The 27,752-nt window shown below is 45.1% G+C and overlaps 2 protein-coding genes across 5 annotated transcripts in view; one reads left to right on the forward strand and one right to left on the reverse strand.

Annotated features, from left to right (window-relative positions):
• The window catches only part of HIF3A (hypoxia inducible factor 3 subunit alpha), a 64,250-nt gene extending 51,402 nt beyond the window's left edge, over positions 1–12,848 (reverse strand). Inside the window, exon 1 of the mRNA XM_058708596.1 lies at positions 12,176–12,848. The gene's annotated coding sequence lies outside the window, so the exon portion shown is untranslated. The remainder of the gene's footprint in view (positions 1–12,175) is intronic.
• LOC131499980 (insulin growth factor-like family member 3) lies at positions 5,109–15,311 on the forward strand. 4 transcript variants are annotated; one of them, XM_058708606.1, is made up of 4 exons: positions 5,110–5,248; positions 13,518–13,571; positions 13,708–13,975; positions 14,162–15,311. In XM_058708606.1, the coding sequence occupies exons 1-4, from the start codon at positions 5,230–5,232 to the stop codon at positions 14,193–14,195; spliced, it is 375 nt and encodes a 124-aa protein (XP_058564589.1). In that variant the 5' UTR covers positions 5,110–5,229; the 3' UTR covers positions 14,196–15,311. The 4 variants fall into 4 exon arrangements, with proteins under 4 accessions (XP_058564590.1, XP_058564589.1, XP_058564588.1 ...); XM_058708604.1 differs by lacking the exon at positions 5,110–5,248 and adding an exon at positions 5,488–5,619; XM_058708607.1 differs by lacking the exon at positions 13,518–13,571 and having other exon boundaries at positions 5,109–5,248.
• Positions 15,312–27,752: the final 12,441 nt, after the last annotated feature.

A 27,752-nucleotide genomic window follows, 5' to 3' on the forward strand; every position in this document is an offset into this window, starting at 1 on the left:
TTCAAGAGGCATCCGGGTTGTTGTGTGTATCGGTATCTTGTGTATGTTGTGAGGAACAAGATTTCATTATACGGATACATCGCATTCAGTTCATCCACCCGTCAACTGACGGACATTCGTGATATTCGCACCTTCTGGCTCTTGTGAATCCTGCCACTGTGAACGAGTGATTGTCTGAACAACTACTTCAGTTCTTTTGGGTATCTACCCAGGAGCATAATTGCTGGTTCACGCGGTAATTCTCTGCTTAATAACTTATTGAAGGACAGACAGTTTGCCACAGGGGTTGCACTGTTTTACTTTCCCGCTAACAAAGTATGAGGGGTGCAATTTCTCCAAACCCACTAACACCTTTCCCCCCACTTAAAAAATCATCACCATTCTCGTGGGTGTGTAGTGATAGATAATTCCTAGTAGTTTTGATTTGCATTTCCCTAATAAAAATGACTTTGCGCATCTTTTCATGTGCGTGTTGGGGACATTTGGATATCTTCTTTGGAGAAATATTTATCCAAGCCCTTTGCCAATTTTTAAATTGTCTTGTCTGTCTTTTTGTAAGAGTTCTATATATACTCTGGATATGATATTCTCGATCACTGTCAGATTATGATTTGCAAATATTTTCTCCCATTCTGTGGGCTGTATTTTCACTCTTCTTGATAGAGGGAGGTCCAGTTTCACTATTCTGCCTGTAGATATCCATTTGACTCAGCACCACATGTTGAAAACTATTCTTTCTACACTGAATGGCCTTGGTGCTCTCATCAAAAATCAACTGGGGGCGCCTGGGTGGCTCAGTCAGTTGAGCATCCGACTCTTGATTTTGGCGCAGGTCATAATCTCCCAGTTGTGGGATCAAGCCCCCAAGTCAGGCTCTGCGCTGAGCATGGAGGCTGCTTGGGATTCTCTCTCCCTCTGTTCCCCTCCCATGCTTGCTTGCTCTCTCAACATAAACAAACAAACAAACATTAAAAAAATCAATTGGCCATAGGGGTACCTAGTTGGCACAGTCAGAGCGTGCAACTCTTCATCTTGGGGTTGTGAGTTAGAGCCCCATGTTGGGTGTGATGATTACTTAAAAATAAAATCTTAAATCAACTGGCCATAGATGTATGGATTTATTTCTAGAACCTCAATTACATTCTGTCGATCTGTATGTCTTCCCTTATGTCAGTACCATACTGTTTTGATTACTGTATCTTTTTTTAAAAAATTTTTTAACGTTTATTTACTTTTGAGACAGAGAGAGACAGAGCATGAATGGGGGAGGGTCAGAGAGAGGGAGACACAGAATCCGAAACAGGCCTCGGGCTCTGAGCCGTCAGCACAGAGCCCAATGCGGGGCTCGAACTCACGGACCGCGAGATCATGACCCGAGCCGAAGTCAGCCGCTTAACCAACTGAGCCACCCAGGTGCCCCGATTACTGTATCTTTATAGTAAGTTTAAAATCAGGATGTGTGGGGTTGTCTGGGTGGCTCAGTCAGTTAAGCATCTGACTCAGTCGGTTAAGTGTCTGACTTAGGCTCAGGTCATGATCTCTCAGTCCGTGAGTTCGAGCCCCACGGAGCCTGGAGCCTGCTTCAGATTTTGTCTCCCTCTCTCTGCCCCTCCCCCACTCACGCTATGTCTCTGTCTCTCTCTCTCTCAAAGATAAACATTAAAAACAATTTTTTTTTAATAAGTAAAATCAGGATGTTTGAATCTTCCAACTTCGTTCTTCTTTTTCAAGATTCTTTTAGCTATTCAGGGCCCCTTGAAATTCCATATGAATTTGAGAATGAGCTTTTACATTTCTGGAAAAAGAAGAAGGAGGAGGAGATGGAGAGGAAGAGAAAGAGGAAGAGGGAGAAGGAGAAGGAGAAGGAGAAGGAGAAGGAGAAGGAGAAGGAGAAGGAGTAGGAAAAGGAAGGAGGAGGAGGAGGAGGAGGAGGAGGAGGAGGAGGAGGAGGGGACAAGGCCATTGGGATTTTGCTAGGGATTGAATAGAATCTATAGATTGCTTTGGGAGGCAATAAGCTTAACAATGTAAATGAAACTGATTTTGGGGGTGAGGATGGGACTTTGCTATGGAAGGAGATGAGGGCAGGGAAAGGAAGAGCCCGGGGTAGAAGATGAGGTTCGCTTGGGAGTGGCTGTGACTGGAGATGGGGTTCTGTCCTCTGTCCCCTGGAGGCTGCATTGGGATAGTCACATCTCTGGGGTTGCCATTGGTTCAGTCGATGGTCAAGCAGCAGATTCCGCAGGTCCCTTTATCTCTAGAGAACGAATAGTGATGGCAGATCTCCAGTCCTCTTCCCTGGCCCCCCCAGGGGCATTGCTCGGCTCTGGAGCTGGGGCAGATGTCAGACAGGATAGCTATCACTTTGGAACTTGATGTCAGATTCTTTAAGAGCCAGGAGAGGGGCGCCTGGGTGGCGCAGTCGGTTAAGCGTCCGACTTCAGCCAGGTCACGATCTCGCGGTCCGTGAGTTCGAGCCCCGCGTCGGGCTCTGGGCTGATGGCTCGGAGCCTGGAGCCTGCTTCCGATTCTGTGTCTCCCTCTCTCTCTGCCCCTCCCCCGTTCATGCTCTGTCTCTCTCTGTCCCAAAAATAAATTAAAAATGTTGAAAAAAAAAATTAAAAAAAAAAAAAAAAAAAAAGAGCCAGGAGAGGACAGATGACCCCTTCACTCCCCTTCAGAGCCACCCCATTCTCCCAAGTTGAAATAGTGAATAATGCCTTATCAATGTGACCCTGCAAATCTTTTTCCAGGTTCTTCTGTATGTGACTGCCTGCCCTGCCCGTCCACTCCCTGACCTCACACTCCCAGCCCAAGGACCAGAGTGTAGTAACCGCAGCTGATATTATTCAGGTGCCAGAGACTGTGACAGGCAGTGACATTTTCTTTCCAGATTCGGAAATTCTTATTTGAATGAGTCGGCAAAACGGGAAATTTGCCAGGTTTCTGGGGGGTCACTCGTGAAGCCAAGACAGGGACTCAAATGCCACAGGGATACCATGTCAACTTCCATATCAGCTTTTTAGTCATTTATTCGAGGACACACAACTTGTACATCGCAGGCACTGATCTTAGGTTCAGGATGTGAGAGTCAGTGTGGAGGCTGACCCCGCAAAACTCACTGTTCTCATTAGGCTCCGAGGGGAGAGGGACTGGGAGAGAGGGAAGGGCCCAGGAGAGGAGAGAGAATATAAATGAGAGAACGGGAAGAAGTCGTGCTGGGCACTAGGTGAGTGAGCAATGGCTTTGGAGTTGATTGATGTGATATCAGTGTCATTATCCTACTTGTTTCATTGATGCGCTGGATGAAAAAGCCCACAACTATCGCCAGACCCTCAGGTAGGCCATGGTCTCATTAGAATGAAGACAACAGGACGGGTAAATGTTTTCACTCATCTCCTTCATGGAAATGAATCAGCTTTGTGCCTGACGATGCTTGATCTGAGAGACAGGGGAGTAGCTCTTCCTCAGTGAGAAGCCACTTGGGACCAGAACGTGGAGTCACTTCCCTTAGGGAGGCTGACAGGGCATTTTATTGCCTATTTTTCTTTTCATTTTCTTTTGAGACTGAGTGTAAGCTGCACAGTGATGTACGATCTATTTTCCCCAGTGGACACAGGCCAGTGGTTAGTAAAACCAGGAACAGAGAAGGCTCTGAGCCCCAGATCAACTCCCTCGGTCCTGGCAGGGCCCCCATGCTGTTGGTGGCCTGAATTTCCGGCCCCAGCACAGGGCTGGGTCTGATGTGTATGGGGTGGAGGAGCTGGGGAGTGGGGAGTTGTGAGGGAGGCTACCCAGGAGAGAGGTCCTGAGACCGCCCCCGGGGCATGAAATCCCACAGGACCCACATGAGCAACAGCATTACAGGCAGGGCAGAGAGGCTGCCTGGGGTGGGAGAGGCTCGAGCTTCAGGCTGATTTCTGACCAATTCACAGAAAGCCATTATGTCAAGACAGACATGTGGAGTTAGATACACCCTGAACACAGGGCTTTCATCATGCATGCATCCATTCATCCATTCATCCATCCATCCATCCATCCATCCATCTATCCATCCATTCCACATTCCTCAGGCACCTGCTCTGTCACCAGCCCTATGGTAATCAGTGCTAAAGACACAGTGGTGACTTAGTCCCAGGACCTATCCTTCTGGTACTTATGTCCAATGGGGAACATAAATCATCCCAAACAATAGTGACTCACAGTGAGTAGGGCTGGAACAGAGGGTCAAGGGGATCACGATGGCTTCCTGGAGGAAGGGACATCAGAGCTATGACTCTAAGAATGAGCGAGAACTGACTGTTTCAAGGAGGCTCAGCCCTGGGAGGGCAGAGGGTGGGGCCAGTCACCCCGTGGGCCTCTGAGAGGATTCTGGACTTAACCTCATGGGGTCCTATGCAGAAATGGAAGTGGTGAGATTTGACTCTGTGGAAGATCCCAGCATTTGTCTTCTGTGAGGGGGGTGGTCAGAGGGTTGAGACCGGAGGCAGGAGGCCAAGGAGGAGGCTTCTGAAGCAGACACTGTGGAGTAACCAGAGTCCTAAATGTCTGCTCCCTCCAAGGGGTGGGGGATGGCACGCTGTCCTCCCAGTACATTCTCCCCCGCTCTTCAGGCCTCTCCTCTCCTCAGCGAGCCGCAAGGTAGAGAAGTGTTCTCCAAACTGTGGATCATGACACTTGCCCAGGACGTAAGACCAACGAGTTTGTCACAATGGGTGCTTTAAACATTAAATTCTTGACTTGGATTCAGGTCATGATCTTGTAGTTCGTGGGTTCGAGCCCCGGCACCAGGCTCTGCTCTGGCAGCAAGGAGCCTGCTTGGGAGTCAGTCTCTCTCCCTTCCTCCTCCTCCTCCTCCTCCTCCTCCTCCTCCTCCTCCTCCTCTGTTTCTGTCCCTCCCCCGCTTGTTCTCTCTCTCCCTCTGTCTTTCTCTCTGCCTCTGAATAAATAAATAAACTTTTAAAAAATTGAAAAATAAAAAATGGATTCAGCTCCGCCATCGTTCGTCCCAGGTGTTTCCTGGGGAGGCTGAAGGGAGGCTCCGCTCACCTGAGGTCTTCATGCCCCTCCCCTTTTAGCAGCACTGCAGCTACACTCCTGTGTTGCAACGTGAGATGAGTAGGTTCCCCAGGTGTGGGCAAGGGTGTCTATCGAAGTCTCTGTATAAGGCCCCAGACCCAGCTCTTCTGCTGCCCTGCCATCGACTGCCCTGGAGCTGCATCGAGAACCATGGTGCCCAGGACCTTTGGTAAGGGCACTCCAGCCCCAAGCTTCTGTGACATCACACCCCTAATGCACCTCTGGACCTCAGACCTAATGCTCTCCTGCCCACCCATCCTTGGCTTCCTACTTGGTAATCGCCCCCAGGTTATCTCTGACTTCATCGGTCCTAACCTGCAAAAATATTAGACTCAGCTCTTCCCCTGACCCTCCCTGCCACCCTGAGTCAATATCCACCCTGAGCTGTTCCCAACAGTGAAAGGAGGTCAGTGATGTCACGTTGTGCACCCTGGTGGCGACCAGAAGGCTCCTCTCTCGCATTATTCGCGTTCCCCTTCTGCTTCTCAGCTGCTGTCTGGATTTCTGAACTCCTGAGCTCAGGCTCAGAGGGAATCGCAGGTGAGAGCAGGCGTAGCGAGAAGGGAAGAAGGGACCGTACTATGGATGGAGGTAGGGGCTCCAGAGGTCCCAGACTAATCCTTGGAATCCAATCCAGCTCTGAGTCCCCCAGATCCTGGACTGTGGATGTCACAGCTGGTGCTCCGGTGTAGAGACCCCTGTTACCCCGTGGAGCAGTGCTGTGGTGAGGGGGCCTGACTCGGGGGTTCCAGGTGAACCTGCTGACTTGGCTTCCAGCACTGTTTTCCCAAGTCCTTGAGCTCTCAGAACGGGCTGCTGGGAGGTTGAAGGTCCCAGGCATGAGGCTCAATTGCACCAGGATCTGCGCCCATGTGAGGGGTCTATTCACATTCAGGCTCAGGGAGGAAGGAGAAGTGGATGGAGTTTTGTCACGTATGGTCCATTCAGATGAGCAATGCCTGCTGTGTTCGTAACACTTCCTTTTGGGTAACTACGAGTCTCTAGCATCTCCTTCCGTGTATTTCCTGCCCCTCCCCCCTTCTCCTTCCCCTCTCTTCTCCTCTCGCTCAAGTTGAATGAAGAGTAGCCCAACCACCTTCCGGAATTGCTTTTTATCCAAGCCACCCTAGGAATCAAGCGAGAGCCCCGCCCCATACCCATTTCTCTGCTCATTCGCTCTCATCCACACCCCTGACAACCACCAATGTGCATTCTGTCTCCATGGATTTTCCTACTAGTTTAGATATTTCGTTTACATGGAATCAATCAGGGGCGCCTGGGTGGTTCAGTCGGTTGAGCATCCGACTCTTGGTTTCAGCTCAGGTCATGATCTCATGGTTTGTGGGTCCGAGCCCCACATTGGGCTCTGCCTAGACAGTGCAGAGCCTGCTTGGGGTTTCTCTCTCCCCCCCTCTCTCTCTGCCCCTCCCCAGCTTGATCTGTGTCTCAAAAAATGAATAAAAATTAAATAAATAAAAAATAAAATTAAATAAATTTAAATAAAATTTAATATAATTTAAATTTTAAATTATAATAATTTAAATATTATATATATAATATATATTATAAATATTATATAATAAATATATATAAATATTTAAAATAATTTAAATTATAATAATTTAAATAATAATTTAAAATTAAATTAAATTAAATTAAAATTAAATAAAAATTAAAGGGAATCAATCATACCATACATGACTTTTTATGTTACTTTCATGTTCCCCTTTGCATAATATTTTTGAGGCTTATTGACACTGTAGAATTCACCAGTACTAATTCCTTTTTAAAAAAGTGTATTTATTTTGGGGGGGGGGGGGTTGGGGAGGGGCAGAGAGTGAGGGAGAGAGACAGAATCCCAAGCAGGCTCTTTGCACTTAGCACTCGGAGCCTGACGCGGGGGGCTTGAACTCATGAACCATGAGATCATGACCTGGGCACAGATCAAGAATCAGATGTTTAACCAACTGAGCCATCCAGGTGCCCCTACTTCATTCCTTTTTATAGCTGAATAATATTCCACCCTGTCTATATACCACAATTTGTTTATCCATGCATCTTTTAATGGGCATTTGGACTGTTCCCATCTTTTGGCCACTGGGAATAGTACTGTTATGAATATGTGTGTGTGTGTGTGTGTGTATTTGAGTACCTGTTCTCACATCTTCAGGGTATATACCTAGGAGTAGAATTTCTGGGTCAAATGGTAATTCTATGTTTAGCTTTTTGAGGAGCTGTCAAACTGTTTTCCACGGTTGCTAAACCATTTTATATTCCTATCAGCAATGCACGAGGGTTCAGATTTCTCCACCTCTTTCCCCATCCTTGTGATTTTCCACTTTTCTTTTTATGACAGCTGCCCTCGTGGATGTGAAGAGATAGCTTATAGTTTTAATTTGCATTCCCTTAATGAACAGTGATGAGCATCTCTTCATGTGCCGACTGGCTGTCTGTATGTCCTTTTGGAAAAGTGGACACTTTTTCCACTTTTAAACTGGGGTGTCTTTTCTCATTGAGCTGTAGGAGTTTTTCAACAAATTCTGGATACTTACCTCTTATCATATATGTGATTTACAAATACTTCCTCCCATTATGTGATTGTCTTTTCACCTCCTTGATATTTTTGTGTGCAGCACACAGGTTTTCATTTTGATAAATTGTATTATTTTTCTTGGTCTCTGGTGCTTTTGATGTCATAGCCAAGAAAACATGGCCTAAATCCAAGGTCATTAAGATTTACTCCACTGTTTTCTGCTAATGATTTTATGGTGTTAGCTCTTATATTTAGGTCTATGATCAATGTGAAGTTAATCTTTGTGTATGGTATGGGAGAGATCCTTCTTTCTCTCCTTCTCCACATCCTTCTTATTCTCTTTTACACACAGACACCCAGTTTTCCCAGCACCATTTGTTGAAAAGATTATTCTTTTCCCTAGTTCATTGTCATAGCACTTTTGTTGAAATTTAATTGACCGTAATTACACTGGTTTGTTTCTCGACTGTCGATTCGGCCCATTGATCTACATGTGAGTCCCTTAGGTCAATACCACACGGAATTAACTAGTATAGCTTTGGAGGAAGCTTTGAAATGATGGCGCATCAGTTCAACAACTTTGTTCTTTGTTTTGGCTACTCTGGGTCCCTTGCATTTCAGTATGAATCTTAGGATCAGCTTGCTCATTTCTGCAAAGAAACCAGCTAGCATTTTGACAGGAATGGCGTTGAACTTATAGGTCAATTTGGGAGCACTGGCATCTTACCAGTATTACATTTTTCAACTCATGTACATTTATGGACCTCGATTTATTTACACGTTCTTGAAATTCTTTCAACAGCTGTATTGTTTTCAGTGTGCCCGTTCTGCACTCCCCTTGTTAAATTTATTAACAAGCATTTTATTATTGTTGGTACTATTGTAAGTAGAATTTTTTTTAATTTTTAATGTTTATTTATTTTTGAGAGAGAGACAGAGTGTGAGCAGGGGAGGGGCAGAGAGAGAGGGGGAGACAGAATCTGAAGCAGGCTCCAGGCTCCAAGTTGTCAGCACAGAGCCTGACACTGGGCTCAAACTCATGGACCGTGAGATCATGACCTGGGCTGAAGTCGGATGCTTAACCAATTGAGCCACCCAGGCGCCCCCGTAAGTAGAATTATTCTCTTAATTTCAATTTCAGATGGCTCTTTGCTAGTGTGTACAATGGGCTTTTATATGTGGGCCTTGCATCTTGCAACCTTGCTTAATTCATCTGTTCGTTCTGTAGTGGCCTTAGTAGCTTCCTTGAGCATTGTTAATGTACTAGATGATCATGGTACTTGAAAACAGAAATCGTTTTACATCTTCTTTTCCAGTTTGAATGTTTTTTTTCTCTTTCTTGCCGAATTTCTCTGGCTTGAACTTCTAGTGCAATGTTAAATCGAGTGGTGAGGGTGAATGTACTTGCCCTGTTCCAGACGTTGGGAAGAGGTGCATGCAGTCTTTTGCCATTAGGTACAGTGAGCTGTGGGTTTTCTTGTAGATCAGGTTAAGGAAGATCTCTGGATTCCCAATTTGTTCTTTGTTGTTGTTACTATTTTAATCACAAAAGAGTATAAATTTTGTCAAATGCCTTTTCTGTATCATTTGAGATAATCATGTTTCCCTCTGGCCATATTCTCCTAATAAGGTTTATTACATTGAATGATTGTCATATGTTGAACGAACCTTGCATTCCTGGGATAAATCCCACTCAGTCATGGTGTAGAATCCTTTATATAAGCTGTTGGATTTTGTTTGTTAGTATTTTTTCTTGAGAATTTCTTAATTTATATTCATAAGAGATGTTGGTCTATAGGTTTCTTTTCTTGTGATGTCTTTGGTTTTGATAGTAGGGTAATATTAGCCTCATAAACTGAGCTGGGAAGTTCTGTTGTTTTATTTTTTGAAATTTATGGGGCACCTGAATGGCTCAGTCGGTTAAGTGTCTGACTTCAGCTCAGGTCATGATCTCATGGCTCGTGAGTTTGAGCCCCATGTCGGGCTCGGTACTGACAGCTCAGAGCCTGGAGCCTGCTTCAAACTCTGTGTCCCCCTCTCTCTCTGCCCCTCCCCTGCTCGTGCTCTCTCTGTCTCAAAAAAGCAAAAAAACAAAAAAACAACATTATTATTACTATTACTATATTATTTATAATAATATAAACATTATTTTTCGAAGTTTATGAATGATTGGCATCAATTTAAGGATGGTTTTTTTCTTGGTCATTTTAGCTACAGTTTTGTCGACTCTGTTAGTCTTTTCAAAGAACACACTTTTAATTTTATTGATTTTCTGTGTTGTTTTTTCTATTCTCCATTTCATTTACTTTCCTTGGTATCATCACTGTTTCCTTGGTTCTGCTCCCCTGGGTTTGTTTACTCTTATTTTTCCAGTCAGAAGACTGAATTATTGCTTTGAGATCTTTCTTCTCTTATCAAATAGGCGTTATGTCTATAAGTTCTCTGCCATCACTGCTGTAAGCTGTACGCCATATGTTTTGATACATGGTGTTTTCGTTTTCATTTGTCTCAAACCATTTTTGAATTTCCTTTGTGACTTTAGATTTCCTTGACCCACTGGTTATTTTACTTAGGAACTGGCTCTTATATTGCTATATATTTGTGAGCCTCCCAAATTTCCTTCTGTTATTTACTGCTCCTTGAATTCCACTGTGGTCAGAGAATGTATTTGGTATGGTTTCAATCCTTTTACATTATTGAGGCTCTTCCTATGGCTTAGGATATGGTAGAGCTTATAGAATGTTACACGTGTACTTGAAAGAATGTGTATTTTGCTATTTTGAAGTGTTCTACAGACGTATGTTAGGTTTAATTGGCTTCTAGTGCCTTTACAAGTATCCTATATTCTTTTTTTTTTTAAGAGAAAGAGAGCAGGAGTTGGGGAGAGGGGCAGAGGGAGAAAGAGAGAGAGGGAGAGAGAGCACGACAGAATCTCAAGCAGGCTCCACGTTCAGCTCAGAGGCCCATGCAGGGCTCGATCCCATGACCCTGGGATCATGACCTGAGCTGAAATCAAGAGTCGGACACTCAACAGACTGAACTACCCAGGTACCCCCAAGTATTCTATACGCTTGATGACCATCTATCTGCTGTTTTGTTCTATTCTTGAAAAGGGGGTGTTGAAGTCTCCAGCTATTGCTGGATTATCTATCTTTTGTTTGTTTGTTTGTTTGTTTAGAACTCAAAACCTTTATTTGCACTGTAAAAGGGAAGAAAAGTGATTGGTAACCGCGTGTGTGATGCAACAGAATTAGTTCTTACCATAGAGAGCAACACATCAGCACTCTAACCACCTACTCTTATAGCTCGGATTTCACAAGAGCATACATACCCAAACATATTTCCCCACACATGCATGACTAATACTCGCTAAGTTCCAGTGACAATAACTGTATTACACCTAGGTCACTGGTAAAGAACTGAACTATCAGGCCAATATTTTTTTTTAATTTTTTTTAAGTTTATTTATTTTTGAGACAGAGAGAGACAGAGCATGAACGGGGGAGGGGCAGAGAGAGAGGGAGACACAGAATCGGAAGCAGGCTCCAGGCTCTGAGCCATCAGCTCAGGGCCCAACGCGGGGCTCGAACCCACAGACCGCGAGATCGTGACCTGAGCCGAAGTCGGACGCTTAACCGACTGAGCCACCCAGGCGCCCTGAATATTTTTAAACATTTAAAAAAAAAAAAAAGGCCCAGAAGGCAGAAAAATCCCAAGGGGAAAAAGTATTGGGGATTTTAAATTTTTTAAGTGAAATTTATTTAAAAAATTTTTTTATGTTTATTTACTCTCTCAATAGAGACAAAGAGACAGAGCGTGAATGGGGGAGGAGCAGAGAGAAAGGGAGACGCAGAAGCTGAAGCAGGCTCCAGGTTCTGAGCCGTCATCACAGAGCGGGCTCTGTGGAGCTCGAACTCACAAACCGCGAGATCGTGACCTGAGCTGAAGTCGGACTCCCAACCGACTGAGTCACCCAGGTGCCCCGCGCGCCCCAGTTTTTAAAATGAAATTTAAAGGGACGAAGGACATGACAAAAAGCCACTGGTATTTACCAATTCAATAGATGCATCTCAGAAATGACTATTATCATAAAGGGGTTTCAGATCTTTCCCTGAATTTTTATAAGCAGACCACATCTAGTAAAGGTCCCTCCTCCCCAGTTTTGCTTTACTCCCTAAACTGATTTTGGCCAGTAGTTTCCCCTCTAGTACTGGGTCATCTCGGAAGTACCTTAGGGGCACCTCGGTGGCTCAGATGGTTAAGTGTCCGACCCCTGGCTTAGGCTCAGGTCATGATCTCACAGTTCATGAGTTCGAGCCCTGCATGGGACTCTGCACTGACAGCACAGAGACTACCTGGGATTCTCTCTCTCCCTCTCTCTCTGCCCCTCTGCCCCCTCTGAAAATAAATAAGTAAACATTTTTTTAAAAAGCACATTAGACAAACAAGCTGACAGGTGGGGCCCATCGGGAGTGTCCAGATCCAAAGACCTCAGTTTACCCTAAGCTTCCCTCTACCTGGGCTGCACACTCAAGGTCACCTCACATACCATCCGTTACTTACCGTTAACATTATTATGATCTGCCCTTGAGCCATATGCTCTTTGGATCCTCACCACGATCCATGGGGGGAGAAATCCGCAAACTGTCACTCTCCTCTGGTTCCCTTCCTCGAGTTCATGGAGCCTGCGCCCTTCTGCTAGATCACGTGATAACCGTGAGCACGGTCCCAAATAGCTCTCCAGGGAGTAAATAAAGGGGTTTGGGACAGAGTTGCTTGAAAGTTCTAAGGATAAGGTACCTGGGAGATACAGAAATGGCAGGTGTTTTGTAGGGGAGGAAACTTAAAACAAATGGAGAAGCCATCCTCTCTGCATTTTCACTAATGCTGGGGCCACCACACGGAGGAAACCGCACTCGCTATCTGATATGCGGTAGCCCAGGAGGTGGGGGCTCAGGTTATGGAGTAACAGGACACTTTCCACCTGCAAGTCGTAGAAGATGAACCCATACCTTTCCTTCCTGTTTTATCCATATGATCTCATGGTTACCTGCCTCTGTGTGCTTTCAAACCAAGGACAGCTGCGGAATGCGTGAACTTGGTAAAGCACTAACCCGGTCACGCGATTGCATTTAAATTTTTTTTTCAACGTTTTTTATTTATTTTTGGGACAGAGAGAGACAGAGCACGAACGGGGGAGGGGCAGAGAGAGAGGGAGACACAGAATCGGAAACAGGCTCCAGGCTCCGAGCCATCGGCCCAGAGCCCGACCCGGGGCTCGAACTCACCGACCGCGACATCGTGACCTGAGCCGAAGTCGGCCGCTTAACCGACTGCGCCACCCAGGCGCCCCATGTGATTGCATTTATAAACACCCTTCGGGTCGCCTCCGTTCTTTCCCATTTCCTGCATCTCTCCAACTCCATCCCTAGTCGTGGGGGGGGGGGGGGGGCAGAAGTCGCAATACAGGTAAGGGGAGCTCCAAGTCCAAGAACCTTTCAAGCCCAGCCGCATCCCCAAAGCAGCCCTGCACCCAAATTCTCTCCTTGTCAATCTTACCCCAGCTTCCTTCCTCTTCCTTTCCATCCTCTGGATATCTTTAACACCTGCCCCACCCCCTCTCCCACCTGGGAAACTCCACTGCATTCTTAGAATCCTAAGCTATGGCATCCCAAGAGTTTTTCCTGCATTCGCTCCCTTTAAAGGGTCCAGGCTGCTCGGACCCAGCTGTCTAGACTCTTACATGCATCAGGAGCTAGCCCTTAGGCAGAGGTGGCCCCAAACCCAAGCGTGTAGAGCAAATCTGGAGCCAAGCCTTCCCCATACTGGCCTGCCCTCCCTGAGGCCAGTCAACCCAGTGGCCGCACTCCAGCCCCACCCTCAACCTCCTTTCCCTCTCCTCCAGCTCCTGTGTGTGTGTTAGTCTTTCTTCTCCTCCAGCACTCAAAGACTGTCACAGGTGAGTACCAGGATGGGGACGAATGAAGAGGGACGAGGCTCCCCTTGGGAAGTGGGGTCACGGTTCACAGAGGGCTCCCGACTGGGGGAGTTAGTGCCGGGACCTCCTTGGGCTCCCACCAGCAATCCCTGCCCAGATGCCCCCATGGGCCCAGGGCTGTGGCTATGTCAGCAGGCGCCCAGGTGTGGGGACAAGATCTACAACCCTTTGGAGCAGTGCTGTAATGATGACACCATCCTGCCCCTGAATCGGACCAACCTCTGTGGCCCTAATTGCACCTTCTGGCCCTGCTTTGAGCTCTGCTGTCCTGAGTCCTTTGACCCCAAGAAGTATGTTGTGAGGTTGGAGGTTCTGGGTGTGAAGTCTCGATGCTATTCCTCCCCCATCTCCGGGGACTGTGCCAGGTGAGGACCTTGCCCCTGGCTGAGGAAAAGAGGGTCGGGATGAGGAGAAAGGAGGAAGGGAGTGTGGGTGTCTAGGCCATTCCTTTTGAGGACACCCTGCTCACTTAATCTCCAGCAGCGACTCAAATCTTATCATTCATCCCCTTGTCTGTGCTTCATAATTTATTGGTTCCTCCTTCTTTGCAGCAGAAAGATGTTTTCTCATTTGGAAAGATATTGAAGAAAATAAATTTCCACTAAGGCAGCTTGGAAAGGAAGGCTGGGGCAGGCATCAGCGTCTGTGCAATGAAGAGCCTGGGATTTCCACCTTGGAGAGACCTTAGCTGACTGCCACTTGGTTTTCCCAGTGTGCTCCATTTTGACGTCCGCCCATCATCTCTGTCATTGCTCCCTTGTCCTTCGGTCCCTCTGTCCTGATTCACCACCCTTGCTGATACGTGTTAGTCAATCAGCTCACGGAGGTGCCGTGTACCATAGGCACCCGTGGTTCTTTGGTTGCTCTATGAAACCCCTTTTGCTATTAAATATCCATGGGATTCTGTTGCAAAAATAATGTGCTCTTCAGACTCGTAACTTGTCTGGAGAAGATTTTCCAGCACGTATCAGACTTGCTTGTGCTTCTGTATGGCCTCCTAACTTAAGAGATATGACAGATGCCAGCAGGCCTATTGGGCAACTCCTAGCTGCTGAGCTCATTATGCTTCAAGTTGCTTCAAGTTGCTTCAAGTTGCATGTGGGAAAGAGCCTTCATTCTTGCGAGAGCAGAGTAGAAGGATCTAGTAAGGCTCATAGGCTTCACCCTTAGAGATAACGCCCAAGAGAGAGTACTACATTGTTCTGTGTCCAGCCCTTGGGAAAGAGGATTTCTGATTGCCTTAAGTTACCTGAAGGAGTAACAGAAGTGTCATCAAAATGGTGAAATGGAAGTTTTCTACTGTCTTCCCCTCAAAGAGCATTGATTTTGACGATCACCCACCATTCAAGAGTTTAGCGCAGCCACTCCACGGTGTCGGTGCCTCAGAATCCTTTTTATTTGGCCAAGCAGCCTGCAGGGAACCTTAAACTGGCACCCTCCCCCATTCCCCCGTGCAAGTGCATGCCCCACATAAAAGCCCGCTGAGTCAGAAGCAAATCTAAGTTCCTGATTTCCCTAACAGCCCTTAAGGTCAACAGTCTCCCTTACCCCCCAGGGCCTTCCCCTGGGTGCCCCTTAGATAAGATCCCTGTGGACCTTACCGAAACACTGCCCTTTATGGTTTAAACTGACCAATCTGGCCTTAGCCCAGGGACCCCAAAACATTCCACTCATAGACCTAAATAAAGGTATGTGCCCAGAGTCCTGCCTCTCTCTCTCTCTCTCTCTCTCTCTCTCTCTCTCTCTCTCTGCCTGCACCCTGCCTTGACCACCTCATGTGGCCCCTTGCGTCTTGCCATGTACTTCTTCTAGAACCTGTAACAAATTATTTATTTCAATTTCTCTTGTGATCTTTAATTGAACCTTGGCTTACCAGCTAGTTGGCCCTCCATGCTCCGCTTAACAACTGTTAATTTAACAAAGTCGTAACACCCACAAACAAGAGTGCCTTTGTGGAAATCTGGGGTCCAACACAGAAGTTCCAGAACACCACTGGAGGGGAAAGAAAGAAAGAATGAATGAATGAATGAAAGGGAGGGAGGGAGGGAGGGAGGGAGGACACAAACTTGGGCATTCAGCACTGCCCAGGGAAAACAAATGGGAGGCTGTCAGCACCTGGCCTGCCTTTGCAGTATGGAGAGAAAGCACCCAATTTTAAGAATTCCACCCAGGGGCGCCTGGGTGGCTCAGTCAGTTAAGCGTCTGACTTCGGCTCAGGTCATGATCTCACAGCTCGTGGGTTCAAGCCCCGCGTCGGGCTCTGTGCCGACAGCTCAGAGCCTGGAGCCTGCTTCGGATTCTGTGTCTCCCTCTCTCTCTGCCCCTCCCCCACTTGCGCTCTGTCTCTCTCTCAAAAATAAATGAACTTAAAATAACATTTTAAAAACATAAAAAAGAAAAGGTCTAAGAAAGCCTCAGAATCCCTAACAGGATCGATGGAAGGTATTTCCCAAAGCCAGTCAGTAAGACTGGAAGAGGTGACTGCTTCTTCCAATGCAAAGACATCAATGCCAGGATTCAAGAGACATGGAAAGTCAAGGAAACAGGACACTGCAAGTGGAACACAATGACTTTCTGGTAACTAGTAACTGACCACAAAGAAATGGAAACCTGCTATTTACCTCACAAAGAATTCGAAATGGTTGGGCTTTTTTTTTTTTTAATTTTTTTAACATTTATTCATCTTTCAGAGACAGAGACAGAGCATGAGCGGGGAAGGGGCAGAGACAGGGAGGCACAGAATCCAAAGCAGGCTCCAGGCTCTGAGCTGTCAGCACAGAGTCCGACACGGGGCTTGAACTCACAGACTGTGAGATCATGACCTGAGCCGAAGTCAGACACCCAACTGACTGAGCCAACCAGGTGCCCCGAAATGGTTGTTTTAAAGAAGCTCCATGAGCTACAAGAAAACACAGAAAGACAATTCAATGAACTCAGGGAAACAATACACTATCAAAGTGAAAAGTTTGACAGAGAAATAGGAATCATAAGAGCCAAACAGAAATTCCAGAGCTGAAGAAGTGAATGAATGAAGTGAAAAAAATGGAATAGAGAGCATCAGTGGCAGACATGATCAAGCAGAGGAAAGACTCTGTAAAGTGGTAGACAAGTCAGTCAAAATTATCTAATCAGAGGAGAAAGAAGAAAAAAGAAAGAAAAAGAGTTAAAAAGGTTTTTTTAGGTTTATTTACTTGAGAGAGAGAGAAAGCACACGTGGGTGTTGGGCAGAGAGAGGGGAGAGAGAGAATCCCAAGCAGGCTCCACACTGTCAGCACAGAGCCCGATGTGGGCTCAAACCCATGAACTGTGAGATCATGACCTGAGCTGAAACCAAGAGTCAGACACTTAACTGACTGAGCCACCCAGACGCCCCCCAAAAAGAGTTTTAAAAACTAAACTGTGAGGGGCACCTGGCTGGCTTAGTTTGAGGAGCATGCAACTCTTCATCTTGGGGTCATGAGTTCAAGCCCCACATTGGGGGTAGAGATTGATTTAAAATAAAATTAAAAATTAGAAAAAAAAAAAAACAACGTTAAAAGCCTAACCTGTGAACAACGGGATGCCATCAAAACAAAACAAAAAAATGCATCATTGGAGTAACAGAGGGGGAGAAAAGACCAAAAAGCTTATTTAACAAAATAATGGCTGAGAATTTCCCAAATCTGGGGAGAGATTCAAGCATCCAAGTTCATGAAGCTCCTAACCAACCCCCCAAAATTTCAACCCAAAGAAATGTTCTCCAAGATACATTATAATAAAACTGCCTAAAATCAAAGATCAAGAGAATTTTTAAAGCAGCAAGGGAAAAAAAAAACTCCTCACAAATAAGGGAAATTGCCTAAGTCTATGGTGGATTTTTCAGTTTAAACTTTGCAAGCCACAAGAGAATGAGATGACATATTCTATGTTCTGGGGGGAAAACAATCTGCCAAGCAAGAATACTTTACCCAGCACAGGTGTCCCTCAGAAAAGAGTGAGATAAAGACTTTTTCCTAGACAAACAAAAGCTGAGGGAGTTGATCACCAGTAGATCTGCCTTCAAGAAATGCTGAAAAGAGTATTTCTTTTTTGTTGTTGTTAAGTTTTATTTATTTATTTTTAGAGACAGAGTACAAGTGGGCGAGGGGCAGAGACAGAGGGAGAGAGAGAATCCCAAGCAGGCTCTGTGCTGTCAGCACAGAGTCCGACTCCAGGCTCGAAATCAGCAACCGTGAGATCCTGACCTGAGCTGAAATCAAGAGTCAGATCCTTAACCGACTGAGCCACCCAAGTGCCCCACTTTCACTCATGTTAACTAAACTCAGTGCAGTAGCTGTTTGACAATTTATGTAAGTCAAATCATTATGCTGTACACCTTAAGCTTCTACAGTGATGTACGTCAATTATATCTCAGGAAAAGTGGGGGGGGGGGGAATGTAACTATCTTGAGACAGACAGAAATGGAGACACAATATACTAACACCTATGGGATGGCAGCAAAAGCGGTTCTAAGAGGGAATGTGATAAAAGCCAACCTTAAGAAAGTAGGATCTCAAGTAAACAAATTAACTTTACACCATAAGGAACAAGAAAAAGATGAACAAACTAAGCTCGAAGTTGGCAGAAGGAAGAAAATAACAAAGATCAGTACAGAAATGAGTGAAATGGAGACTAGAAGGACAATACAAAAAAAAAAATCAATGAAACTAAGAGTTGGTTTTTCGGAAAACAGACGCAACGGACAAACCTTTAGCTGAACTAATCAAGAAAAAAAAGAGGACTCAAATAAGCAGAAGTATAAATGAATGAAGAGGCATTGCAACTGACACCAGGAGAACACTGTGGTTCTTAAAAGACTACTATTAACAAGTATATGCCAACAATTTGAGTAACCTAAAAGAAATTAATAAATTCCTAGAAACATACAACCTACCAAGACTTAATCGTGAAGAAAGAGAAATGATGAAGAGACCAATAATGACCTGATGGTTTCACTGGTGAATCCTAGCAAACATTGAAAGAAGGATTAACACCCATCCCTCTCAAATTCTTCCAAAAATCTGAAGGAGAGGGAATTATTTCCGAACTCATTTTACAAGGCCAGTGTTACCCTGATACTAAAACCAGACGAGGACAGTAACAGAAAATTACAGATCAATATCCCTGATGAAACAGATGCAAAAAATCCTCAACAAAACATCAGCAAGTTGAATTCAACAACACATAAAAAGCGGGCACCCGGGTGGTTCAGTCAATTCAGCCTCTGACTCTTGATCTTGGGTCATGTCACAGTCTCACGGATCGTGAGTTCGAGCCATACATCTGGCTCTGTGCTGACAGCACAGGACCTGTTTGGGATTCTCTCTCTCTCTGCCCCTCCCCACTCACACACTCTCTCTAAATAAATAAATACACTTAAAAAAAACACATAAAAAGGACCACACACTATGACCAAATAGGATTTTTTTTTTAGGTTTTATTTAAGTAATCTCTACACCCCACGCAGGACTCAAACCCATGACCCCAAGATCAAGAGTTGTGTGGTCTTTCAGCTGAGCCAGCAAGGCGCCCCAGATGGGATTTATTTTTGCACTGCAAAGGTGGTTCAACATACACGAGTAAAAGATGTGATACACCACATTAACAAAATGAAGGACAAAAAAGGGTAGATATACATACTTACACACACACACACACACACACACACACACACACAGATTTCTAAGAGAACCTCTGGTAGGAATGGTGGTTCAACAGGGACACAGGTATCAAGACAATGTGGAGGTCCTCTCGCGGAGGACTTAAACGGATGATTCTGAAAAGAGCCGTTTCCGTCTTGCAAGATGCCATGCAGTGTGGTTTCCGGAGCCAAGAGACTGAGACGGAGACTGAGACACCCTTAGAACACATTTGTGAAGTGTGGTCTTAATTTTCTGTGGCTCTTTCCTCTTATTTTCATGGGAAATGTATTTGTGGTAGAATTCTGTGTAGGGAAGATACAGGCAGTTCCTTTACTCGACACATTTGTTGATCTGTCAACAGTGTGTAATGCCAAGTAAACCAGACCAAGCAGATTCACAGCGTGGTGGAAAGACAAAAGACGCTGACAGGCCATCTGCGAAATTACATACAATGAAGACAGTGGAGGCAGTGACAATGGGGGAGAGGGGCTCTCAAGGTAGGGCAGGAGAGGGAATCTGGAGGACCAAGGGCTTTTTCGTTCTGAGGAACAGGTGAGAGAACATTCTGGGCAGAGGAAGCAGCAAGTGAGGAGGCTCTCAGATGAAAAAGGAAGACTGGACATCGGGAGAACTAAGAGGAGGCCAAAGACACTGCTGAGGGACATGATTAGGCAGGGCCTTCTAGGATGATGAAGGGTTTGCCTGACTTCCAAAAGGCAATGGGACACCAGTAAAGGCGTTCAGGTGGAGTGAAGCGGCCATTCTGGCTGCCGTGCGGGGGGTAAGATGTGAGGAGTAGAGTATTGTCAGTGTGAATGGGTTCAAGGAGCCTTTGCAATTATTGAGGCAGTTGTGCATGGCTTGTTTGAATCCAGTGGTAGAGGTAACAAGGAGGAAGTGCTAGCGGACTCAGAAAGAATTAGCACTGAAGAAAAAAGGGGGCACCTGGGTGGCTCCATCGGTTGAGCGTCCGACTTCGGCTCAGGTCATGATCTCGCGGCTCGTGAGTTCGAGCCCCGCGTCGGGCTCTGTGCTGACGGCTCGGAGCCTGGAGCCTGCTTCCGATTCTGTGTCTCCCTCTCTCTCTGTCCGTTCCCTGCTCTCGAGCTCTCGCTCAAAAATAAATAAACATTAAAAAAGACAAGGACTCATGTCACAGCTTAACTTAATAGAGAAATTTGTAGTATTTGCAGGTTATCACAAACTTTGTTTGTTTGCTATAATAGCAGCAAACATTTACCAAACCACTAGGTTCTTGGCTGCAGGAGTCCTCATTATCAGGGTTCATTATCTGAGTCTTGCAATTACCAGATTGCATGGGGAAATAAAAGCTGTTGTCACAAAAATATTAAACTGACCCTTAATGCAGTAGTTCCCACCAGCACATATGTCCCTGTTTACCACTAGTGTGAATCCTCTCTCATCACAGAAACTTCCTTATAGGCCAGCCTCTCTGTGACCCTCTGATGCAAGGTGAAATTGCAGATCTTACAAAACACGCTTGGTTACAAAAAGTCTTTGAAAGCGAAGTGGGGGGGAGGGGTGGGGAAAGTGATGGAATCCCACCCAAATCCCTTGACCAACTGGGATCTGACAGAGACAGACCAGTTAACTTTTTTTTTAAGTTTATTTATTTATTTTGAGAGAGAGAGAGACAGTATGAGTGGGAAGGGGCAAAGAGAGAGAGAAAGGAGAGAGAGAGAATTCCAAGCAGGCTCCTTGCTGTCAGCATGGAGCCCAATGTGGGGCTCGAACTCATGAATCTTGAGATCATGACCGGAGCCAAAGTCAGAGACTCAACTGAATGAGCCGCCCAGGCACCCTGACTAGTTAACTTTTGAATAAACTATCATCCACAAGGATAATGGCATGATGAGCCTTCAAAAAAGTATGATACAGAGATCAAAGGAGTAAGAGAGGTCTCTGGGGACCTTGTCGGCACCCTAGAATAATTTTCCAAAAATTAACTTTACGACTTAGGTTATAAAAGCTAGACGTGAAATAGTTTTGTAGGAAAAATTCTAATCTATCACCCTCCTCCCCCACCAAAAAAACCATCATTTGATTCACTGTTTATTTGAAGAATGAATCTCATACTGCTGTTATAGTCTGAATTTTGTTCAGTTAAAGATAGGCCTATTTTTAAAATAAAGGTTTTTTCCCCCAATTTTTTTATGGTGGTAAAATACAAATAACATAAAATTTGCCACCTTATCTGTTTAAAAGTGTACAGTTCAGTGACATTAAGTACATGCATGCTGCTGTGTGACCATCACCAAACAAAAAAAGAGAGGGGGGATAAAATTATATGATCATCTCAACAGATAACAGAAAAAGCATTTGACAAAATTCAACACTCTTTCATGGTTTAAAAAAAAAAAACTCTCTGGGCACCTGGGTGGCTCGGCTCATTAAATGTCTTTTTTTTTTTCAACGTTTTATTCATTTTTTGAGAGAGAGAGACAGACGGATTGCAAGTGGGGGAGGGCCAGAGAGAGAGGGAGACACAGAATCCAAAGCAGGCTCCAGGCTCTGAGCTGTCAGCACAGAGCCCGATGTGGGGCTCGAACTCACGAACCGCGAGATCATGACCTGAGCCAAAGTCTGACGCTTAACCGACTGAGCCACCGAACGCACCCCAAGCGTCCAACTCTTGATTTTGGCGCAGGTCATGATCTCACAGTTCATGGGTTCGAGCCCTGCACAGGGCTCTGCATTGACAGTGCAGAGCCTGCTTGGGATTCTCTCCCTCCCTCTTTCTTTGCCCCTTCCCCATCCCCTTTCTCTGAAAATGAATAAATAAACTTAAAACTCTCAACACATTAGGAATAGAGGGAATATACCTCAACATAATGAAGGCTGTAAATTACAATCCCAGAGATAACATCCCATTCAACAGTGAAAGGTTGAAAGCTTCTAAGATCGGGATCATGAGAAGGATGCTCACTCTTACCACTTCATTTCAACATAGTACCAGAAGTCCTAGCCAGAGCAATTAGGCAAGAAAAAGAAATAACGGGCATCCAAACCAGAAAGGAACAAATAAAATGGTCTCTGTGGATGCCATGACCTCATATATAGAAAACCCTTTTCTTCATTTCTACCAATACAACTAATCACTACATGTCTGTTTTGTATACTTAAAGCTATCTGCAGTAGACCCTTCAACAACACGGATTTGAACTGCACGGGCCTACCTACATGTGGATTTTTTTTTATAGTACTATAAAATTTATACAGTACTATAAATTTTTTTTACAGACATTATAAATGTCTTTTCTGTTCTTCATGATTTTCTTTTTTTCTACTTTAAAAATTTGTTTTAATGTTTATTTATTTTTGAGAGAGAGAGAGCACAAGCAGAGGAGGGGTAGAGAGAGAGGGAGACACAGAATCTGAAGCAGGCTCCAGGCTCTGAGCTGTCAGCCCAGAGCCCAATGTGGGGTTCGAACTCACAAACCACGAGATCATGACCTGAGCTGGGGTCGGACGCTTACCCATTGAGCCACCCAGGCGCCTTCTTCTTCATGATTTTTTTAAATGACATTTTCCTGTCCCTAGCTTATTTTATTGTAAGAATACAGTCTATAATACAATGAACATACAACATATGTGTTAACTGTTTATGTTATGAGTAAGGTTTCTCAGTCAACCACAGGCTATTAGTAGTCAAGTTTGGGGGACATAAAAGTTATACATGATTTTTGACTGCACAGGGGGGTTGGCATCTCACCCCTGCATTGTTCAAGGGGCAAGTGTAGTTACATTCTGGAACTGAGTCTTTTTTTCTTTTCTAAGTTTATTTACTTATTTTGAGAGAGGGAGAGCGCACAAGCAGGGGAGGGGCAGAGAGAGACGGGGAGAGAATCGCAAGCAGGCTTACCAACTGCGAGATCGCAACCTCAGCTGAAACCAAGAGTCAGACGCTTAACTGACTGAGCCACGAGCCAGCCTGGGAACTGAGTACTAAAAAGCCAGTCTTCAGAATTTTTGGAGGAAGCCATAAAGGCAGTAGAGCCACAGGGGGAAAGATTGCATTCTGCACTAGAAACCGGTTAAAAATCTCTTTCAATAGGGGCCCCTGGGTGGCTCAGTCAGTTAAGTGTCCCACTTCCACTCAGATCATGATCTCACAGTTCACGAGTTCAAGCCTCGTGTTGGGCTCTGTCTTGACAGCTCGGAGCCTGGAGCCTGCTTGGGATTCTGTGTCTCCCCTCTCTCTGCCCTTCCCCCACTCAGACTCGGTCTCTCTCTCTCTCTCTCTCTCTCTCTCACAAGTAAACATTAAAAAATATATATTTTTTAAATCCCTTTTGGTAAGGTGGTTCTCTTTTGGTCAATTTATTCTATCCTTGCAGTGTTATGTCAACAAAGTGGTCCTGGACATATTCCAAGAATTCATAAACGGTTGCTACGTCCTGTTTCAGCAAGAAACTTGTAATTGTGCATAGCTTTCTTACATTGATATCTTACTGCTTTGGCAGTAATGGCAAAAATAGAATTTCTGAAACAGGCTCCAGGCTCGGAGCCATCAGCCCAGAGCCTGACGCGGGGCTCGAACTCACGGACCGCGAGATCGTGACCTGGCTGAAGTCAGACGCTTAACCGACTGCGCCACCCAGGCGCCCCAGAATTTCTGTATTCTTAAGTACCATAAATGTTTGTTTTTGTTTTTTTAAGGAAACATTTTCCATCTGATGAAATACAAAGCCCAAGTTTCTGCTAGTATTCATACTTGAACCAATATATTGAGGCTTGCTTCACTTAAATAAATACACGAATGAGGCCGCCAGTCGGTTGACTACACTGATCTGGAGGCTGAGGACCCAAGTCTGTGGTCCCAGGGACACCTGATGGACACAAGTGCAGTGTGACCACCTACCGGCCTGCAGGCCCCGGCAGAGGTCTGTCCCTGCCACCTCCTCCAGTCAGCTCCAAGTAACACTGACCCAGGAGGCATTTTGTTGAGCAAATCTGAGAAACCGTGAAAGACCGTATCGCGGGTACTTTCCTATTGTTTTCACAGCCCACGAATCGGAATCTATGTTCTATAAAGGTTGACACAGATTCACGTGGATTCTTGATCAGTTACCACCACCAGCATTTGGGAGAAACAGAGACTCTCTTCTCCAGAAATAGGGACCCGCTGGGCTCATGTTTTAAATAGAGTGTTTTTTCCTTCATGAAAATGAGGCCCAGATGCTCACAGGGCGTCTCCCACACTGCTGGTAAATCGGGGAAGAGCCAGAAGAGGCTGCAGGGAATGTTGCTTCTCCCCAGGGACTCAGCGCCTCCTTCTGGTGAGAGATTTAAAGAACACCAGACAGGACCAGGGAGAGCCCTGCCGGCCGGTCTGGGAGCAGCCCCACCTGGGTTCTGAGTGTCTGGTTCTTCCTTTCCTTTATAAGAAAGAGAGAAATCTGGGGCATCCGCGTGGCTCAACTGGTTGAGCACCCGACTTGGGCTCAGGTCATGATTTCGCAGTTTATGAGCTCGAGTCCCACACTGGGCTCTCTGCTGTCAGTGCGGAGCCTCCTTCCGATCCTCTCTCCCTCTCTCTCTCTGCACCTCCCCTGCTCATGTTCTCTCTCTCAATTAAAAATAAATAAGCATTAAAAAAAAAAAGAAATAGAGAAATCCTACAGAAATACACAAGTAAATCACAATGTGAGGAAAGCTTCCAGGAAGGTTTGAGTGCTGAGACCTACCTTTCCCAAATTTTTATAAGCTTACGCATTACAAAAATGAGTACACAACAGAATAGAAACATGCGGAGAAATATCCTTAGAATAGGAATGCCTCTCCTGGGAGCTGACTAGCTTTTAAAAGCTGGATCCGGACGACAATCCAAACCAGAGACTATGACTCAGGGGAAGGGAAATAGGTCCCAGAGAAAGGGATTCCTTAAGTCACTGACTTGCCTCTGAATGTGGTTTAGATCCTTCCATTGTTTGATTAGATTTTCTCTCCGTTTTCCCAAGTGTTTAGAACTTGAGTGGATTGAGAAAGGGGGGAGGCAGGGAGTAAGATTCCAAAACCCCTAACCCAAGCTTGCAGGGACAGTGCAGAGCCGGCTTGGGATTCTCTTTCTCTCCCTCTCTCTCTGCCCCTCCCCTGCTCACACTATGTCTGTCTCTCTCAAAATAAATAAATAAACTTTAAAAAAAATCTTTTAAGTGTTAAAAGAGAAAATTATAGCTTTGAGTTATACTTCATTAAATATTAATGTGATCTTCCTTGCTTTGCTTTATATTACATTTACCCCATGTATCTGTATTTATAGCTATGTATTCAGCTTTCTTTGTCTTTTTTTAAACAACCAGAGATATTTCACAGAATTTGTTTTATTCACATATTGTGATAACCAATGTGTCTGGTCTTATTTAAGGCATTTAACTTTTTTTCTACATAGTATGATTTTTCTTGGTTTTTTTTTTTTAATGTACTTACTTTTCTTGAATAGACCGTATCTGTGGGTCTGTGTGTGCACGCGTGTGCTCACACAAATGCACACGTCTTTTACCTTTTTTCTCCACTATGATTATTCGGAAACATACTATCTGTTCTTTTATTCCGTGGGTTGCTATATACAAATGCCTCACAAAGGTAATAAAATACAGTTCTCCCTTTCTTTATCAATAGAAAATGGAACAGTAGCTATACCTCTTTCCTGACCTGCACCCATAATCTCAAACCCCAATATCAAGCTTTAAAATTGGAAAACTTTGGGGGCGACTGGGTGGCTCAGTCGGTTAAGCGTCCGACTTCAGCTCAGGTCACGATCTCACGGTCCGTGAGTTCGAGCCCTGCGTGGGGCCCTGGGCTGATGGCTCATCCCATCAGCCATCCGAAGAGCCTGCTTCGGATTCTGTGTCTCCCTTTCTCTCTGCCCCTCCCCCGTTCATGCTCTGTCTCTCTCTGTCTCAAAAATAAATAAACATTAAAGAAAAATTTTTAAAAAATTGGAAAACTTTGCAGTTATATTTACTATTTTAATTTATCCCAATATTTCAGTATTCTGTTTTTGAACATCTAATGATCAACACACTGATGTTCTGTAACCCATCAGTATCAGGCACCGTGATAAATTGGGGTCAATTCTCAGCTTCAAGGACTGCCCACCACTAGACAATCTGCCTGTGTTTCTTTTTTTTTTTAAGATTTTATTTTATTAAAAAAATTTTTTTTAATGTTTATTTTTCAGAGAGAGAGAGAGAGACAGAGAGAGAGAGAGAGAGAGAGAGAGTGTCAGAGCACGAGCAGGGGAGGAGGAAAGACAGACACAGAATCCGAAGCAGGCTCCAGGCTCTGAGCTGTCAGCGCAGAGCCTGATGTGGGGCTCAAACCCACAGACTGCAAGATCATGACCTGAGCTGAAGTCCAATGCTCAACCCACTGAGCCACCCAGGAGCCCCTTAAGATTTTATTTTTAAGTAATCTTTACACCCTATGTGGGGCTCGAACCCACAACCCCCAGATCGAGAGTCGCACGCCCCACCAACCGAGCCGACCGACTGAGCCAGCCCCTGACTATAAGTTTCCTAATTCACACAACTGAAGAGTGGTTTTGCATGGAATCCAAAAGCAAGATGTGTAAGGACCCGTCCTCCCATCCTAACTTCCGGAAGGCTTACAGCAACTTGTGGAGTCCAAAACAATTCTGTGACACAGCAGGAATGTGTGAGATTAGCATAATAACAAGATGAACCAAATTGTAAGAAATTCAATTAAGCATCCAACCACCCACCTCCAGCATCCGCTCAGGGTGTGGCCTCCCCCCCACCCCCCCAAGTCCAACATCAACTTTTTCTCGTTTTAAGCCTTGCAAGTGACATACCTCTGTTTCTTGGTTTGTCTGTAAGGCTCCCTTCTTCCTTCTCATTTTTATGAGCTATTTGTAATTTTTTTTTTTAGGAGTAATGACATTTATGACCATTTCCCCCCTACCTTTGTTTTTTCTCTATTTTTTTTCACCCAGGCAAAGCAATACAATGTCCTACACCTTCAGTTAGTTTAGCTCATTAAAGTCCGTTTGGGATGCCTGGGTGGCTCAGTTGTTAAGCATCTGACTTCAGCTCAGGTCATGATCTCAGTTGGTGAGTCCGAGTCCCCCGTCGTCGTTTGAGCATGAGCCCTGCATCGGGTGAGCTCCAGGCCTGCATCGGGTAAAAACACGGGCCCCAGGTGAGCCCCCCTACCCTCTCTCCCTCCTTCTCTCTCTCTCTGCCCCTCGTTCACTTGCACCCTCTCTCTCTCAAACCAATCAATCGATCAATAAATAAAGTCAGTTTGGGAAAACAATTTTTATTCAGCAAGATCTTTCTTTTTTTACGCCGTCTATAAATGTTACTGGACTAGTTATATCTTTGGGGCAGAGACTCATTAGGCTACTTGCTGGTGCTGAGCTGGCCTGTTTTACTTGCCACTTGCTCCTGCATTTAGATAAAAATAAGCTCTGATGAATTTTTCCCCGTGACATGAC

This window comes from Neofelis nebulosa, chromosome 17, assembly GCF_028018385.1.
Source record: "Neofelis nebulosa isolate mNeoNeb1 chromosome 17, mNeoNeb1.pri, whole genome shotgun sequence".
Classification (NCBI taxonomy): domain Eukaryota; kingdom Metazoa; phylum Chordata; class Mammalia; order Carnivora; family Felidae; genus Neofelis; species Neofelis nebulosa.

Excerpts from the sequence above, each read along its gene's own strand:
- LOC131499980 (XM_058708604.1), top strand. The coding sequence starts at position 5,493 with ATGTCACGTTGTGCACCCTGGTGGCGACCAGAAGGCTCCTCTCTCGCA. Across the intron at positions 5,620-13,517 it reads AGGCTCAGAGGGAATCGCAG|CTCCTGTGTGTGTGTTAGTC; the intron begins GTGAGAGCAGGC and ends CCTCTCCTCCAG. Across the intron at positions 13,976-14,161 it reads ATCTCCGGGGACTGTGCCAG|CAGAAAGATGTTTTCTCATT; the intron begins GTGAGGACCTTG and ends CCTTCTTTGCAG.